Source organism: Emydura macquarii, unplaced genomic scaffold (assembly GCF_026122565.2).
Source record: "Emydura macquarii macquarii isolate MOO-44397 ecotype Brisbane River unplaced genomic scaffold, CSIRO-AGI_Emac_v2 contig_2473, whole genome shotgun sequence".
Classification (NCBI taxonomy): Eukaryota; Metazoa; Chordata; order Testudines; family Chelidae; genus Emydura; species Emydura macquarii.
The window spans coordinates 39,239,101-39,258,945 of record NW_027132610.1 but is presented as its reverse complement, the minus strand read 5'-3'; the positions used below and the strand labels follow the sequence as shown (position 1 = coordinate 39,258,945).

At 44.6% G+C, this 19,845-nt stretch overlaps 1 protein-coding gene across 7 annotated transcripts in view; it reads right to left on the bottom strand.

Moving 5' to 3' along the window:
* Positions 1–19,845, bottom strand: part of LMO7 (LIM domain 7) — a 164,661-nt gene that overhangs the window by 105,585 nt on the left and 39,231 nt on the right. For all 7 annotated transcript variants that reach the window (XM_067563247.1, XM_067563248.1, XM_067563249.1 and 4 more), the window contains exons 3-4: positions 4,899–4,969; positions 158–227 (exon numbers count right to left, since the gene is read on the bottom strand). In XM_067563247.1, coding sequence (XP_067419348.1) covers positions 158–227; positions 4,899–4,969 — 141 coding nt within the window. The remainder of the gene's footprint in view (positions 1–157; positions 228–4,898; positions 4,970–19,845) is intronic.

Sequence of the window (19,845 nt, the reverse complement as noted above, 5' to 3'; positions counted from 1 at the left end):
ACATCACAGAACAGTAACTATTGTACACCAGTTCTAAGAGAAAAATGGTTATATATTCAAATAATGTAAACCACTAAGTACAGAACAATGTTTCTTTAAAATCAGAGAGAAATCATACACTGACACTGAAGATATTGGAAATGATTTTCTTACTTACCAAACCAGCTATTGGAGTAGACAGGCGATTGATCTTCTTAATGATGCCAGGCTTGATCTTGTTAATCAAACTAAAAATGAATGATATGCTATTATGTAATAATTTTAATTTTGTACTCTAGGCATAAAAATATACCAAAAATATGTTTTTGAAAAATGGTTTCTACGTATTTCAGATTTAAATTTGAACCCATTAAAACAGAGTATAAAATAAGTTTATTTCCAAAGTTTATTTGCCTGTCCAAACATAAAAAGCAATCAATCACAAACATAATTTAGAGGCAAGATATAACAAGGAGACTGTTGAGAATGGCAGAGAGAAGGCACAAAAGAAATAAATGCATGGGAAAGAAATGGATTCAGGTTCTTGCCACAAAAGTGGAAATGTTCAACAGAATCTAAGCACTTTTTTAACAAAGACATCTTCCAATACTTCTGGTTGATAAGAGATCTTTCAGACTGAAAACTAAAATACAGATATTTAGGCTATGTCTACACTGATGGCGGCAACGTCGCCACCGTCAGATCGACTTATCTGGATCGATTGAGTCGTCAGTGAAGACCCGCTCAATCGATCCAGAAGTCGACGTACAAAAACCACCTCCTCAAGTGGCATACAGCTGTGTCGCAGTGCAGTGAAGACGGCGCGCAGAAGAGAAGCACAGACATCGACGGGAGTTACGCAAGTTCTTTGCATAACTCCTGTTGACTGCCGCCGAATCACCGAGGTAAGGGTAGACCAAGCCCAAGTGTGCTCTGCAAGCACTATATTAAACACCAACAGATTAACTGAAAAAAATTAACTTTTGCAAAAATGACTACACACAAGTCTAGCCTTTTATAATCAGCACAAATAAAAAAGGGGTTACAATAACTCTTTACATTATGGTCAAAACAATGTTAAATAGTTCAAAGCTTGTTTGTCTGAAGCACACACCCAATGGAAGTCTGTAAGACTCAGTTTTAATACATTATGTCTTTCACAATACAAAATGGGCTTCAAAAGTCTGATTTTCAAAATCAAAAGCGTGTAACGACACACTTTTCAGCATGCATGTGCAAGTCAGGTATTCATGCTTACAGAGTCAAGTGACTGAGCTTATTACTCCCTTGGAGTATAATTAAATAATATTTTTCATCATAAAAAATGTGTCATGCTATTGTACTTTATTTAGGATTAAAGGTTAAACAAATCATTGGATAAAAAAAAAGTGATGATATGTTATGCTAAGAGTCAGAATAACTAAAAGGGGAAAAAAGTGGTTCTGTTGTTTATTCAGTATAATCCATTAGTCATATAGATCCTAACCCTTTCATCCTGCTGCTGCATTCATGTGGACAGATCCCTGCATCTGCACAGAGCACCGATGATGCCCATTTTACTTACTTTCCTTTCTACCTCTGAATATATGAAGTTGAGATCATAACTTAAAAGACTGGAACAAGTTAGTGCAATGTAACTACGTGTTTTCAGAAAGCATTTTTTTTTTTTTTTTTTTTTTTTTTTAAGATGAACGGTCTATGCTACCCAAGTCGATCTGCTCAGTAGAATTAATTTCAAGATGTATTTTACTGTATATGGCTATTAATTAGAGTTAAATTAAGCCAATTAGCTTCAGAAGGAAGCGCCCATCTGCCAAATGCAAGTTATTCTCCCATTCTTTTGTCAAACATATGACAACAATGACCGCACCACACATTTAAGCGGGGGAGAGTGGGCCTTATCCAGCTTGATGGGGGACAACACTTTATGGGCTAGGAAGGAGGCTCAGAAGCTGATGCAAAGGGGGTGTGGGTCATTGTGGCGATGCTGATTCATCCCCAGAGTCCAGAAGAGCTGGGGAGTTCAGTGAGAGAAGCCCCTTTTTCCTGGACCAGGCGAAGCAGCACTCACCCTCCCTTCCCTTGAGGTAACATAACACCACATTTGCTCAGAACCTGCAGTGGGCACCGTGCAAGCCACTCCTCTCCAGGTGACCCGGGAAGGAATCTCTCTCATCACCAGATTGGCCTACATGGAGTGGGGAGTTTTTTGCCTTCCCCACAACAGGTTCAGGGAGAGCTTTGTTATGGTACATAGGGAAGGGAGTTAGCCTATGATGTTGCAACTCATTATGTAAGCGTGGGGCAGATGTCCAGTGCAGTACTCCATGGGGAAGGTGTACAGTGACCAGATAAATGGCTTGGCTACAGGACGTAAAATGGAGAAGTTGGTTAAAAAAGGGAACAGAGGCAGGGGATTGGGGCTTCTATGACTGGTACAGCAGGGGGCCAACCCCTCTTTCTCATAGCCCATCTTAACACTCGTTTGGGGGAGAGGGGGAGGAGATGGTAAGGTCCCAGCAATGGGTTGGCTGGAGAACCTAGGTGGAGAAAAAGGGGAACTGGTGGAAGCCTCCCCAGGTAGATACTAAATAAACATGGAATTACCTGCGCTTTACACTTTTATCTGCCAGGTAATCAGACATCTAATAATAAAATTGCGGCCTGATTAAAACCATATCAAGTGTCTTCTGTCCTTCTTTCAGTGTAGCTGGACAATGAAGCTAGCAGAGGATTTTTAAAAATATCTGTTCAGGGTTCTAACATCCAAAGAAACATTTTACCTTTATTTTTAATACTCATACCTGGTTTCTGAATCCACACTTCTCTCCCACTATATTTACAAGATTGCATCTAATTGTTTAATTCATTTAAAAAAAAAAAACAAAAAAAAACTTTTCCAATTCATGATCATTTTGAACTAATTGGTTACTGCTGCCACGTAAGAAGAACATTTTTAAAAGACATAAACCAACAGTTTTACTGTATCAGCATTTGCTCTACTCAACATCCAATTGAAACATGAGGAAATTACAAGTTCTCCATCCCATAGCAGTTTTTACTTTTCATAAATCATAATTCGTTGTTCATTTTGCTGCTCAACTCCCATACCCTGCAGGGAAAGATGAAGGAAGCAGACAGAAAAATTGGATGGGAGGAAGAAGAGGCAAAAATATATATAAATAAAGCAAAGAACATAGACAGACAAAGACAATGAGAAAAATGCTAAACAGGTTGCCGAGTTTCTGCGCTTTCCATAATTATTGTTTATGGTATGTACAGACAGAAAATTAACGGCTTGTAAATAAATATTTTGGTAGTCTGAGCACCACATTGTAAATGAACATTCAGCTATGCTAACTCATCTAAAAATAATTTGGGGATACAGGCAAAGTGCTTTTATTTTTTTTAAATATTCTACTTGGAATTCCCCTGCTCCCTCCTAGATATTTCTCTGTGTTGTTGGCATTCTGATGACATTTACTCCTGCCCTGCCCTAAAATCCTAGGGTATTAATGCTGCTTACAGTCCAGGGATTCTGCGCTAATGGAGTTAAAGTTTTCAAAAAGAAAAACAATTGGGAAACAGGGTGAAAGTTCTTTTACTCTGACTCACTGGCAGGTGAGTCCTGTTAGCACCAAGCCAGTAATGTATGAGTGGTTTGGAATGTTTCTAGAGGAAACGAGGGACAATGAGTAATCATTGAAATAGTCAAACTGATGGGAGTTATTTAAGTCAGAGTGAGTGAAGAAAGGAGGAAAATTTGGACCACATTTTCTGTGTAATATATAATGCGCACACATACAAAATCCACCTACTTGCATAATTCAAAGAAAGAAAATAAATATCAATGGGTAATCTACATTTTCACCTAAGTTTGGGTTGCCAATCTAGTGGCTGTGTTCTGCACTGCCAAGACAGTTGGGTTTGATTATTATTTCCCAAGAAAACTAAACTCACATCTTCTTCATAGCATCGAGGAGCAGTTCTTTTAAGCAGCATGGCCTAATGGCAAATGTGTTTTGTTTTTTAAACATGCAGTTTTACAACTTGCAGTTTTTTGATAGATCCATGAGCAGACAGCATGTATGATTTTAAAAGACAGCTGAGCACTTGTGTATAACACATATATACACATGCAAATTTTTAATATTAAGGTGACTAAAAGGTTTGACCACATCCTCAGCAAGTGTAAAATGGTCACAGTTGAGAATCAAGCCTGATGAGGAGGTCACTAATATAACCAAGATGATTGACCTGCTGGCTATATAATAGTCACATGACCCTCTGGCTGATAAAGTGGATACAGCATATGGGGAATGTAGATATAAACAAGGAGAGATGTGCAAACAATGGATATTTAGGTTCACTGGCATTCTGAAAAAAAATTTAATGGTTTATTTGAAGCGAAACTATTCATTTTGATTTAGAGCACTTCAACTTTATTTTTTAAATGTTTTAAATGTTCAAGAAAATTTTGAAATCCAATTCAAAAAAGTGAAAATGTTATTTTTCTGTAATTCTTGTGGTAGTTTGGTCTTTTTGTTTGATTGGGTTTTTTAAACATGAACAATTCAGCAAAAACAAGAATTCACAAACTATTTTGTCATTTGTGATTCTGCACTTTTTGCTGAAAAGAATTTGGAAGAAACATTGCACCCAGCTCTAATAGCAAGTACCGCTTGGAGAATGCTACTGTTTCCCATCACCTTCCATCCTTGATACTGTGATCTGAGACTACAAAGTAGTATATTTAATCTAATTTGCTTTGAAAGATATTGTTTGCAGCCAAGGAAACATTAATTGAACAAGAGATTTAAAAAAGAAAATTGGCCAATTTCATCTTCAGTAGCGAATAGGTGATATATTTAAGCTGTGCAGTTTTTGCATTCATAGTGTACATTTTCCATAATACTCACTCGCACAACAGGATTCCATTTTCTAGAGCTGCTCGAAAATCTTTGGTTCCAAAACTTTTCCCAGTGACAGCCTATAAAGAAAATAATTGGGTGTTAAATTATCTTTTAAAAATAAATAAATAAAATACAGCAGGGCTAACAACAGGTTGAGAAGTTACAAGTCATAGGACTTCACGTTCAGAAATGTATATTAGAGTTCTTTGGAAGTAATATCAGTAAAAGCTTAAACATTCAAAGGAATGCAAGTTTGTTCTTTATGTCTCACAAGAAGAGTTTACATTTAACTACATCAGTAAATTCCATCTTCTCCAGCATGAACCAATTATTGAATACATACTGGGAATAGCTATCATTATTTTCTACTGTAAACCATTACTATAAAGTGTGTAAAGATGATAAATTTGAAACAGAACTGAAGCATTTTTCATATTTCCCAGCTATTTCTACAATTTGTGTACACACTTTTTAAAAACTATGATACCTAGTACAATGCAGATTTTTCTAGACATATTTGTAAAAGAGAAGGTGAGGCTTGCAATCAATTTCGACCTATCCCATCCAGCCTTTACTCAATATATTCAAACTGACACCTATTTCTAGGGTGATCTTTATTGATGTGACTTTAAAAAAAAAAAAAAATGTAAAAGGTGGGAAAGGGAAGGGTAAGTAAATTAGAGGGGAAATGGAACATTTAAAAACAACATGTTAAGGACCTGACCCTCCTCCATAACATGTGAATAGTTCCATTATCTTCAAAGTCATTGTTCCTAAATAACCAAATAATATTTTATATGTAAACAAATTCGCAAAAATTTAATTTTTAACTTAAACTTTTTGAATTATTTTTAAACTCCATCATATAATTTTTATTTCAAAATTCAAAGTGACTATTGAGATAAACAAACCAGATCACCACATATAATAATGAATACATTATAAAGATCTTCCTGTTTGTTTGGTAAGTGTGTGTTATTCCAGAATTTCACAACAAGTAATCAGACAGGAAGACAGATAAGAGTGTTCACATCTATTGAAACTTCAAAACCATAACATTCAGAAAACAATCTTGCAACAAAAATAGTGAAACTGGTTCTTCTAGGTAATGTGTGTACATTTTCCTGTAAAAAAATGTTTTGAGTGTGTGCTTGTTTTTGAGAGTCTATTGACTTATAGCTGATCAGTTAATGATTTCATTTTAAAAGATACTAAAGTGTACTGATTACCACATCTGAAAATAAGTTGAAGTAGTAGCACCAGGCCTGCCCTTTCTCCAAACATTCATAATCATTTGGGATACACTTAACCTTATTTTAGTACCTTGTTCTCTTTCAACCTGTTTTACATTCAATGTTTTCTTATTACATTGGTTGCATTAGTTATATTAAGTTAAAGATTTCAATATGTATGGCTTATAAGAGTTTGTATTCCATAAACTAACAAACTAGGCCCAAGAATCTGCAGTTACTAAATTTGAAATCACCAGCATTATTAATTAATGCATTATTATGCACTAGCTAATAAAGGTGAACGGCATGTTTGCAGGACTGGGGTCTAGAGCTTTAGTTACGATTCAAACTCCAAAATGATATGAGGCACTGATTTAGTTACATACTGAGTAAAATACCTACAGGGCCAGATTTTATCCTCACTTGGTCAGCTACTCCTTTGATGCACAGGCTTTAAATAGGGCAGAATTTGGATTTAAATATGGACAGTTTATTTGTAAAGTCACAACTAGAACAGAAAATGTGATATTTCCTCCAATCAACACTAACTTGGCTACAGTTTGGTGTGTCACTAAGCTGTAATGGCTTATTTACCTATAACCCACAAATGAAGCACATCTGAATGTTGAAATTCCTGACAAATTTAACACTTTGTAATTGAGCACCCCATCTGCAGTAGTCAAGAAATACATTGGTCATTGAGTTCCAGAGGGGTAGCCGTGTTAGTCTCTATACAGCAAAAACAACGAGAGTTCTGTGGCACTTTAAAGACTAACAGATGCAATCTGAGGAAGTGAGCGGAGGCACACGAAAGCTTATGCCTGCTGAAATTAAATTTGTTAGTCTTTAAAGTGCCATTGGTCATTGAGACAGTCTAACTCCTTGAGATCGTTCCTACAGAACACATAAATGGCTCTAGTGGCACAATCTGGGGAATCTTATGTTGTCACTGCCTGTGCTGCATCTCTTCTCTAAATAAAGAAAACTTCATTCTCCAGAACTGTCAATGGAGAACCTTTCATAACCACTAAGTTCACTGACACATGACGGCATTTGGAAAGGACAAATCACCTTCCAAGAAAAATTAGTCTGATTTCACTATAAGGATTTTGTAGATGCTTGCATTAGAGTTCTGGAATTGTTAAAATTACAAAACAAAAATTTAAAAAAAAAAAAAAAAAAAAAAAAAAAAAAAGACGTCACTGGAAACTTTTTAACCTTTTACATTATTCTTTGTACAGCCCCTGAGACATCTGCCTTAACGGTGCTATATATAGAGTGGAAATAGTCAAACTGATATGTTTTAAGAAATTTTTTAAATTAAGAGATGTTTACTATGAGATTTTGAATACTGGTAAAGAATAGTGTTGGAGCCACCTGATTGGGTGAGGCAGTATCTTTTATTGGACCAATTTCTGTTAATGAAAGAGACAAGCTTTCAAGCCACACAAGGATAACGATGACATTCAAATAAAACTTCAGCATGGCCAAATTAGGGATCGTTGATACTGACTTTACCTTAAAAGGTCCCCCCCAGTGAGCAATTTAAAATGAATGGATTAAGATTGACAAACACCATGTCTTCCACATTACACAGCTCACCATGTACTACTGGTCTCAAAACAGAAGTAACCCATTTTACTAAGTGTTTCAATATCACACTGCAAACTTTTCTGAGCAGAGACACAGTGCAGTGTAAGTAAAAATGGGGAGCATCTAGCACATTATAATAATTATAGGTTTTAAAGGAGGTAGGTATTACCATATAAATATAAGTTTTTTGGAAGTGGGAAGAAGGATTGTTTTAATGCTGTTTCCATCAACAGCCTTTCTTGAATTAAAAAAAAAAAAAGTATTTTATTTCTGAAGTGAAAGTTTAGCCCAATCCATAATATGAAGTGAGACTTGCCATAATCTCTAAGTAACTCAGCTGTTGGAATGATGAAATACTAACGTGTATTTCATAGTAGTGCTAGATTAAAGATTAAGCCGCAAATGTATAGGCAAGTTATTTAGGAACGTATTATTGTATCCTTATGTTTTGACTTGAAACCTTCAATAATTTTGGGATGCAAATACACTTGTCACAAACAAGTTTTTTATAGTCAGACAGCACCTTAGAGTTAATTCAGAGGATGAGATTGGTGAAGCACATGCAGACTGAGTTTTATTTAGTACACGCAAGCGTAGCTAACATCATAGAAAAATACGAAAGTGTGGTCTAAGCATAACAGAACAAATCCCTGAATTGGGTATACTCACAGCCCCAAAGCCAGTGCAGGATAGAATATCCAATGTTGACATACTTACAACCTTATAGATATTTTTTCTTCTATCTTTGCTCTTGCCAGGAAGCGGAGATCACCGCAAGAGATGACTATGTTTTAGGATGCTGCCTACTCAGTCATTCCAGATGTCTCACTTGTGAACATTCATGCATCAGGTTTTATACATTTTCACACATTTACATGTCCATGACCATATTTATTTAGGTCTTGGCCCCTCATTCATACGTTGCTTTCTGGGTACCCATAATCAGGGTTCCAATTGCTGACAAACTATTTGTGTCAATACTGCGTTCATACATTTCTCAGTGCTTTCAGTATGTTAGTGCAGTTAACCTCTTGATTACCCCCTGAAAAATCCACTATTTCAAGCATAAACTGCTCTTTTGTACTTAACTTGTTTTTAAAAAGCACTTGTTACTAAATCTTATAAATTTAGGTAAAGCTATTTATGCTAGTTCTTATATCCCTTATGCTAAAATACTGCTAACTATTATAGGTCACACTGGGCCTTAGCTTATTGCCAAGTCTTCCTTAACATTAATATCCAAATCGAACATTCTCCTGCTAGCATTTCAGCTATGTTGGTTTAATTCATAATTATTAAAAAGCAATTTCAAATAAATTATATGAAGTAAGCTTTTTTCATGGTCTCTCCAGGATAAGGTCCTCAGTCACAGGTCAATAGATTGCATATTTTGAAAAAACTATACTAATTGGCTGCTTTTGATGTGGCTTTATTACCAGAGTGACAGCTTAAATCAAGAGGGAAAATATGTGTATTATATTATGGTAACAATCTGTATGCAAAAAAAGGACCTTATGTGAAGTAAGGTTATAACATGATATTGTATACCCTGTTATATATGGAATCAAAATATTTGTAAGGTCAATAAAAAGTAAGTAACTCAAGCACTTTCATTACTCATGACCATCTCTGTTCAATAATATCTTCTTCATTACATGTCACCATGGGACAATATCTTCATATGTTAAGGATAAGATTTATGACTCGCTGTCTGCCATATGTTCTGATCCTTATTCATTAGGTGGCTATACAGGGTGTGGTGCATTTATGTAATGGACATAACTGATTTGGAGAAATTACCAACCATTTAGATCATGTTCATATCATCTGACCTACCAAATGCCAAAGGAAATAAAACAAGGTTACTTACCAGTAACTGTTGTTCTTCGAGATGTGTTGCTCATATCCATTCCAATGTAGGTGTGTGCGCGCCCCGTGCACAGATTCCCGGAACTTTTTTCCCTAGCAAGCCCCGCATGGCCAGCTCAGGCGCCCCCTGGAGTGCCGCGCTCATGTCGCGGTATAAAGGGCGCTGCTGGCTGCGCGGGTCCCCAGTCCCTTCTTTCTGCCAACTCCGACAGTGGGGACGGGGGTGGGTTTGGAATGGATATGAGCAACACATCTCGAAGAACAACAGTTACTGGTAAGTAACCTTGTTTTCTCTCTTCGAGTGATTGCTCATATGCATTCCAATGTAGGTGATTGCGTAGCCGTACCTTGGAGGAGGGTAGGAGTTATCGGTGACCTGCTCTAGACAGCACGGCTCTGCCGAACCCTGCGTCTTCCCTCGCTTGTTCCACGATGGCGTAATGCGACGTGAACGTATGGACTGACGACCAGGTCGCTGCCCTGCAGATGTCCTGCAGGGGAACCCTCTCTAGAAAGGCTGCGGAAGAGGCCTGGGCCCTAGTGGAGTGTGCTCTCACCGGCCCTGGGAGGGGTACTCCTGCCTGCTCATAGCATGCTTTAATGCAGGCAGTAATCCACTTGGAGATGCGCTGGGTGGAGACAGGCAAGCCCTTCATCCTATCCGCCACAGCTACAAAGAGCTGTGTCGACTTCCGGAAAGGCTTGGTCCTCTCGAGATAGAAGGCCAAGGCTCGCCTGACGTCCAGCGAATGTCCCCTCCTTTCCTCCTCCGACCCATGGGGTTTTGGAAAGAACACAGGAAGGAAAATGTCCTGGTTACAGTGGAACTGAGACACCACCTTAGGCATAAAAGCCGGGTGAGGCCTCAGCCGGACCTTATCCTTATAAAAAACCATGTAGGGGGCTCCGAGGTTAACGCCCTCAGTTCGGAGACCCTTCTAGCCGAGGTGATAGCCACTAGGAAGGCCACCTTCCATGACAAGAGTAGAAGGGAGCATGTAGCCAAGGGCTCGAATGGGTGACCCATCATCCCGTTAAGGACCAAGTTGAGGTCCCAGGGTGGCACCGGGTCCCGCACCTGAGGGAAAGTCCTCTCCACCCCCTTAAGGAACCTCACCGACATAGGGTGAGAAAACAGGGAGCGGCCCTCCATGGGTTGGTGGAAGGCCGAGATGGCTGCTAGGTGGACCTTGAGGGAGGCCAAAGCCAGGCCCTGCAGTTTAAGCTGCAGTAAGTACTCCAAGATGGCCTGAATAGGGGAGATGCTAGGGTGTAACCCTCTCGCTTCTGCCCACCCCGAAAACCTCCACCACTTAGCTTTGTATGTTACTTGCGTGGACGGCTTCCTGCTGCCCAGGAGGACCTGTTGAACCTGCATGGAACAGGCTCTCTCTCCCTCCGTCAGCCACAAAGTCTCCAGGCGGTGAGGTGGAGGGAGGCCAGGTCGGGGTGCAACAATCTCCCATGGTCCTGGGAGATCAGGTCGCACCGTCTGGGTAGCGGAATCGGTTCGGTGATGGAGAGGTCGAGCAGCATGCTGTACCAATGCTGCCTCGGCCACGCTGGAGCAATCAGGATAACGTCCGCCCTGTCCCTCTTGATTTTTAGGAGGACTTGGGGCAGGAGCGGGACAGGGGGAAAGCATACATTAACTCCCCTGTCCAGGGAACCAAAAAGGCATCGGACAGAGAGCCCGGCTCGCGACCCCTGAGCGAGCAAAACCTCGGGCATTTCCTGTTCACCGCTGTAGCGAACAGGTCCAGACGGGGAGAACCCCACCGTTGGAAAAGGGAAGCCACTATGTCCTGGTGTAAGGACCATTCGTGGCGGGGAGAAAAAATCTGCTGAGGCGGTCCGCCTCGCTGTTTCGTACCCCCGGGAGGTGAGAGGCAGATAAATGAAAACCGTGTCTCACCGCGAAGTTCCAGAGGTGAATGGCTTCCTGGCAAAGTGCCGAGGAGCGTGCCCCCCCCTGCCTGTTCATGTAGAACATGGCTGCCGTATTGTCTGTAAGGACTTGGACCACTCTGCCCCTGAGGAGGGGGAGGAAGGCCTTGCAGGCCAACCGGACCGCTCTGAGCTCGCGCACATTGATGTGCAGAGCTCTCTCCTCCAGAGACCAAAGCCCTTGGGTGCCCTGATCGTGAGAAATGTGGGCTCCCCATCCCCGATCGGATGCGTCTGTGATGAGCGTCACAGATGGGGCGAACTCTCTGAAGGGGACGCCCAGCATCACTTCCCTGGGGTCCCTCCACCAATCGAGGGACGACAGCACCTGTGGGGGAACCAGGACCACTCTAGTTAGAGAACGCCTGTGTGGTACATACACCGAAGTCAACCACGCCTGGAGAGGTCTAAGCCTCAATCGGGCCAGTCTCACTACATATGTAGAAGCCGCCATATGTCCCAACAGCTGCAGGCAGTGCCTGGCTGTCGTCATCGGGGACAAGTGGAGATCCGATATTATGGCTGCCATCGCCTCAAATCTTGCTTGAGGCAGGAAGGCTCTGGCTTGTACTGCATCTAACCTGGCTCCAATAAACTCAATACATTGTACCGGAGTGAGTGTGGACTTTTGCTCATTGATAATCAGCCCCAGTCTAGCACACAAGTCGCGTGTGAGGAACAGACTATGTCTCACATGGGCACTCGACCTCCCCCTGATTAACCAGTCATCCAGGTAGGGGAAGATTTGAACACCTTTACGGCGCAGGTGGGCTACCACCACAGCCATGCACTTAGTAAAAACCCTAGGTGCTGAGGAGAGCCCAAAGGGTAGGGACCGAAACTGATAATGGCGTCCCGCTACCACAAACCTCAAAAACCGCCTATGGGCCGGTAATATCGAGATGTGAAAGTATGCATCCTTCAAGTCCAGGGCGGCATACCAATCCCCTGGGTCAAGGACCGGAATGATTGTGGCGAGAGAGACCATACGAAACTTAACCCGCCTAATATACCTATTTAGGCCACGGAGGTCCAGAATGGGCCTAAGGCCTCCCTTCGCCTTGGGGATTAAGAAATACTTAGAATAAAAGCCCCTGCCCTCTTCGGCCAGTGGGACTTCCTCCACTGCCCCCAACGTGAGGAGCGACCCAATCTCCTGCACCAGGAGTTGAACCGAGGCCGGATCCCCAATGGGGGACAGCCTTGGGGGGTGTTGGGAGGGGAGGTTGTAAGCTGGAGGGCGTACCCTTTAGCAATCACCTCCAGGACCCAGCGGTCCGTAGTGATGGCTTCCCATTCTGAAAGGAAAGGGCGAAGCCTGTCCCCAAACGGCCGACCAGGATCCCAGAGAGAAGGAAGAGTACTACCCTCCTGCTCTGGGTCAAAAACGTTTATTAGCCTGATTACCCCCTTTTGCAGGCCCCTGCTGGCCCCTCACAGAGGACCCCTGGCGGCCTCCCCTGCTGGGACCGCGGTAGCGCTCACGACCCCTCCTCTGCTGGGGCGGTCGAGGAGCCGGCCTGGGCGGGGGCGGTGGTTGCCTTTGGGCCTGCGGTCTGGACTGCTGCCTGGAGGCCTGAGGAGTATACAACCCCAGAGACTTCAGGGTGGCCCGAGAGTCCTTGAGAGCGTGGAGCTTGTCGTCTGTCTTTTCCGAAAACAGACCCAGGCCATCAAACGGCAAGTCCTGGATAGCCTGCTGAACCTCTTGAGTGAGGCCAGAGGCTTGAAGCCACGAGCAGCGGCGCATCACCACCGCCGAGGCCATTGCCCTACTGGCCGTGTCCGCCGCGTAGCTAGCCGCCTGCAGCGCAGCGGTAGCCACCGCAGATCCCTCATGCAGAACCGTGGAAAAATCCGCCTCCTGGTCAGGGGGCAGCTGGGAAGCAAACCTCTGCATCGAGGCCCACAGGTTCTTATTGTACTTCCCAAACAGGGCCTGGTGGTTCGCTACTCTAAACTGCAGCGCCGCAGTAGAGTAGATCTTCCTCCCGAACAAGTCCAGCTTACGGCCCTCCTTGTCCTTAGGGGTGCTACCCTGACCCCCTGACGGTCCCTCTGGTTGGCCGCATCGACCACCAGAGAACTGGGCGCAGGGTGGCTGTACAAAAATTCGAAAGGTTCCTTGGGGACATAATATTTTCGTTCCACCCCCTTGGAGGTGGAAGGCAGGGAGGAAGGGGGTCTGCCAAAGCTTCCTCGCTATCTTCATGACATTGTCATGCACTGGCAAGGTCGCCCGGAAGGTTCCCAGAGAGCCCGAGGGCCCAAAGAGGGAGTCCTCCTCCTCAGACATGAGCTTAAACTCCATGCCCAAGTTCTCAGCAGCCCTCTTGAGGAGGTCTTGGTGGGCCCTGAAGTCAAACAGGGGCCCTTTACGGTCCCTTGCTGCTGCCTCATCCGGTGACGATGAGGAAGAGAAGGGTAGGGGTGCGGAAGAGGGTCCCTCCCCAGGGTCCGAGTCCTCCGAACCCTGCTCATGAACCTTAGGGGCCGGGGGGACTGGGGGGGCCACCACTGAGTGTAGTGACACCGAGCCCTGGGGCATAGAGGCATTCCAGGGTCCCCAATACGGTCACTGCCATGGTCCCTGGGCCCACCCCGCGGCCTGCAGGGAAGGCTGATGCAGCCGCACCGCCTTCATGTCACCAGAGCCCCCCGTGCGTCGCTTATATCGCCGACGCGTGGAGCGGTCCGATGAGGACGACGTGGACCGGTGCCGACGTCTGCGGTGCCGGCGATGAGAGGAGGACGGGGACGACGACGACGACGCACCCGATCTGCCCCTGCGGCGAGAGGACTTGCGATGCCGCTTGCCCCCTCGAGACCGAGAGCGGTGCCGACGATGGTGACGCTGAGGGGAGTCCAGCCATCCCGAGGTTGGTGCCGGTGCCATCATCGGTGCCGGCTGCAACGGTGCCATCATCGGTGCCGGCTGCACCGGTGCCGGACGGTGCCGGAGCCGGAGCCGGCAACAGTGCCAAAGCAGGCGTCGGTGCCGGGATCAGCGGTGCCGCCAGATGTGAGTCGCTGCCTCTCGAAACGACCGACAGTGACCTCGATCGGTGCCGGGACGGGCTCCGCACCGTAGATCGTGAGCCCGAATCCCGGTCCCCGCTCAAATCGGAGCTGGATCTGCGGCTGCGGCGACGGACTTGGGACCGCCCACGGTGCCGCGGTGCCGAGTCGCTCGACGACCTGGAGTCGGAGCTCGGAGGGGAACCGACGCTCTCCACCCTCCGTGACCGTCTGGCAGGAGACTTAGATTGGGAGCGTCTCCAACCACCGGGACCACCCAGCGCGGGTTTGCCCCGAGACGCGGGTCCCTTGTCCCTCAGCCGAGGGGGGGACGGAGGCGTGGGCAAGGCCATGAGGGCTCGTGCCACAGTAAACGCCTCCGGCGTCGACGGCCCTTGCAGGTGCACTCCCCCACTACCAGGAGTCGGGGGAGGCAGCCCACGCGGAGACCCCGGTGCCGGAGTAATCTCAACGGCGCTTGGCTGGGGCGTCTCCGTACTCCCTCCACCCTGCGCAGGCCGGAGGGAGATCTTGGGTGCGGCCGAAGGCCGTGCCGTCTTCTTGGCCACTTTAGAGGCCCGCGGCGGTGCCGAAAGCGGTGCCGGTGGGGGGCGCTCCGCACCGACGACACACTCGGTGCCGACGGAGACCGGGACGGCTCGGAAGCTGGACGGAGCGCCGACTCCATTAGAATCGCCTTTAGCCTCGCGTCTCGTTCTTTCTGGGTCCGAGGCTTAAAGGACTTACAAATCTTACATTTGTCTCGACGGTGTTCTTCTCCAAGGCACCGGAGACAGCGGTCATGCGGGTCACTAATAGGAAAGGCTTTAGTACACAAGACACAGTTCTTAAAGCCTGTGGACCCCGGCATGACTCCCAGCAGAAGAGGACCCCGTCCGGGGTTCTAACTTATCACTACAACTATAAACTAACGAACTCTATAACTACTACTATAACAAGAAACTTTGAAAACAGTCAAACAACTAGGGAATGAGCTACTTGCACACAGCAAGAGGCGATAGTTCCAGTAACCGTCACAGGCGGAAAGAAGGAACTGGGGACCCGCGCAGCCAGCAGCGCCCTTTATACCGCGACATGAGCGCGGCACTCCAGGGGGCGCCTGAGCTGGCCATGCGGGGCTTGCTAGGGAAAAAAGTTCCGGGAATCTGTGCACGGGGCGCGCACACACCTACATTGGAATGCATATGAGCAATCACTCGAAGAGAGAAGATTTGTTCTTGCAAGGTCCATCTCTGCACTTCATTAACACCCAATCTCTTTTCAGATTATACTCAGAATCTCTTTCCTGCTGACTGTATCTCCTAGTCCAATTTCAGCTTTTTGAGAAGAGGAAGGTGGAAAGGATATCAGTAAGGGGTTTACTTTATTTTTTTTAACATTACACACAGACAGCACATGAATAACTGCTGCTGCACAATATATTAATTTGATTTTTAGAGGGAGATGTCCTCTCTAATGCATTCTTTTTAGACCTTTGCAATTACTGAGGCCAGGCAGTTTAATTTACAAATCAATCCTTCATTTACACATGGTTTTAAAATACTTATGTAAAATCCACGCATACACAACGGTTAATTTTATTGAAAATCTGAAAAGTCTCTGGGACACATCAAATCATCCTGTTAAAGGGTTTTTGGGTGGTAAAAACTAACCAGCCACCCACATTGAACAAGCAGAGGGTAATACTGAAAGCCATGGGTCAATGGAACAAAGTACATGTGGCACAGAAGAATATGTTAAGAAATTCTATCTGGTGAGGTTCTTTGGTCTGTGTTATGAAAGTCCAGACTAGATGTTTATAATGGTCCCTTCTTGCCTTAAAAAAAAAAAAAAAAAAAAAAGAGGAGAACAAAAATACATGCATTTTTCAGCATTAATGGAAAGAAATACGCAGGGGCTTCATGTCAAATATTAAAAGTTGTGTATTTGCAGAAACATGAACAGCTTTCTGGTAAGGACAGTCCTCCAGAAAGTGGGTGTAAAAGTTTTAAATGGGTTTCCTATATGTACATGATCAGTCTGCATCTGACGTAAAATATAATGAAACAGCAAATGAGTCACTTTGTTCACATTAAATCCCATATTTTATGGAGCAGCCTAAAAATAAACAGGACATTTGCTTTCCTCCATTCCAAAGTCCTGAAACACAATTACAGTTTGGGAAACTTGGAAACACTCAGAAACTTGCAGCCAGAACTGATCTTAATAATGGATCAAAAACAAACACTTGATGAGGGAAAAACTGTACCTGCAACAATAAAACAATAAAAGTCTCTATTATTTATTATTTAAATTATGAGACCAGGGCCTCACTATTCTAGGCACTGTAAAAATATGTAACTAAGTCCTTTGGCGGAAATTACTATCTAACTAAACTATAGATAACCAGTGGGTGCCATGAACAGACTGAGGGAGAACAAGACAATACCTTTGAGCGTGATAAGTAGAAGTCATAGCACATCATGTGTTTAATCAGTTAAGTTTTTCTATTTGCAGGCACCCTGACAGGTTACTTCTATGCTATACATCACTAGCTGCAGTGTGTAGTGTATGTGTAGCTACATGAAAGCAAGCTGCACCCACACAGCTGTGTGTAACTACCCATGTCAGTGAAAGGCTCTGGCGGAGGACAGGCAGCTGGAAAAGCCTTCAGCAGCTCCCTGCTGCAGGGAAAGGCTCCAGCAACAGGGAGCTAGCTGAGCCTTTCACTGCTGCCAGAATCTTTCCCTGCAGCAGGGAGCTGCCCAAGCCTTTCCCCTCTGTAGAGCCTTCCCCCCCTTCAGAGCATTTCTCCTCTGGGGGAGTCTTTCCTTTGGAGGGGAAAAGGCATCAGCAGCAGGGAGGCAGTGGGACACTACACTGCTAAAAACAGCAACATGAATGGGTAGGCACAGCTTGGGTGAGTAGAAAGCGTGTAGGGTATGAACTCTCATACATACCCACACCCTTCAGGCATGTCTTTATACCACTCGCCTAAGACATGCCTCACCGTCTACACCGCTATTTATACCCATGTTAGGGAGCTATGTGGGTATGTACTTTACACACTGCAGAAAAAAGTGTGCAGTGTAGACACACCCACAGAAGAGTTTTAATGAGAAATTTGAAGGGTGACAACGAAGTCGATTTGTGATATTTCTGGGGAGCTCCTCCCATGCATTAGAGACAGCATGGTAGAAAGCAGAAAAGTGCTTCTTGGAAATCTTTAAGAAACAGGTAGTCAAGATTAGCAGGAAAAAAACCAGACGACATCTCAAATGCTTGCAGAAAGACAGTTTACTACCGTGCTTGCTGACGGAACTGCTGACAAGTCTAGAGCTGAGCAAATCAGATTGGTGCATGATGGACACTTTTTGCACCAACCACTACTCTAAGCTAGCTGTTCTGGATCTTTATTTAATTAAAAGGATTAATTTATTTTGAAAGTCATTAAATTTTACTCCTGAAACCCCAAAAGAAAAAAGCAGATTCAAGCCTTTAAGATGCTTTTAGGCAACCAAGAGCCATTTCAGAGGAATATATCAGGCACATCTTGGTGGTGCACTGCCCAGCCAACACTTACCAACATTTATGGTAGGGCTATCACCCTTTAGGAAAACTGAGTTGAGAAGCCAATCAGAATTATCCTAATTCAGGTTAAGAAGGAGATAAAGATAGACTACATTGTATTTAACAATGGATATAATCACTGTTGTGACTGAAATCTCTCTCTTTAAGAAGAGGATCTCTTCTTCTTTGAGACTTCATAAGAGCTAGAAGGTATTATGCCAGAATTCACAGCAGTGAAAGACAAAGACTATATCAGAAAACATCCTTGGGAAAGCATTTATAGGGACTTTGGAGGCAAATGAGCAGGAAGAGAAGACATCTTTATATTTTGCAGCTGCTACTCAATTTATTATACCAATTTCTTCAGGCTACAGCAGTCACCCTTCACAGGGTGTTAATGTTTTGACTCCACACAGTGGCCTAGTGATAAGAAAATTGATTGATCTGTTGTGGTAAAATATAAAGTGACAATATCCTAGACCAGTGTTTCTCAACCTTTTAAGTAGCAAGTACTCCCTAACTTCTAAAAATTTTAATAAGTACCCCAACACTTAATATTCCATGGGATTTTATATTTACAGACTAATGTGAGCCATATGTTGGAAGAAGGACGTGATAGAACAGATGTCAGATCTAGAGTGGGTAGGGTTACCACCTTTACATCAGGAGTGCACAACTCAAGTATGTACCTGGGCTAGAGGCGATATTGGTCAAAGCTAGGAGGCTTTGAGCAGCATGTCAATGCTGGGGAATATAAAGCACCGTACCAAATTTTTTGCCATAGATTTGAGAGGAGGAAGGGGTGAGAGAGAGACAGGAAAAGAGGGTAACTGGTGAAATCTGGGGCTGCCATAGTTGTCAGTTTCACTGCTCTAGCTGGGCACTGGGCTTTGAGCCACGGAGGGGGGCTGCCACCTGGGCAAGTTGCAGGCGGCTGCGATCTGGCTGCCAGCCTGGGAGGTGGGAGACTGCCACCCAATCCAAGCTGGGGCAGAGGAGGCTTCCACGCCATCTGGGACCCAGGGATGTGGGCAGGCGGCTGCTGCCAGTCTTCAAGACGGGGCGCTGGAGGCTGTCCCTCGGCTCGGAGCTGCTACCCAGCTGCAAGCCCAGCTCATGAGCTGGAACCCGGCTTCCACCTGGGAAGCAGGAGGCTGCTGCCCATCTCCCCCAGAAGGTAGCAGCTGCTGCCTGCCTCTCAGCTGGGAGTTGGGACTGGACAGGAAGCTGTGGGCTGCCGCCCACCTCCCTCGGAAGCTGTGGGCTGCCACCCACCTCCCACCTCAGAGCTGGAACCTGGCAGGAAGTGGGCAGCTGCCACCCGCCTCCCCCAGGAGCCGGCAGCTGCCACTCACTTCCCTCACTGGGAGCTGGGACCGGGTGGGAAGCTGGCAGCTGCTGCCCACCTCCCCTTCACTCACTTTTCCCCCAGATACCCCCTACCTAGACCTCTCATACAAGTACTGAGTGAAGAGGAAAAAGAAAGTGCCCTATGCTTTTATACGCCATTTATTATTGCAGAAAATTAATGTTAGATTGGTAAACAAAGTTTCAAGTAGACCTGAACTAATTGATTTTTCAGTTTCTGGCCAGAATTTTAAAAAAAATTAAAATAAATCATTTTTAGTTGAACAAAAATATTTTGTTGAAACCAAAGTGAGAATTTCTTGTTAATTTTCAGGTATTTTTAACCCCTTTTTGTTCTCTTTAAAATGACAGAATTA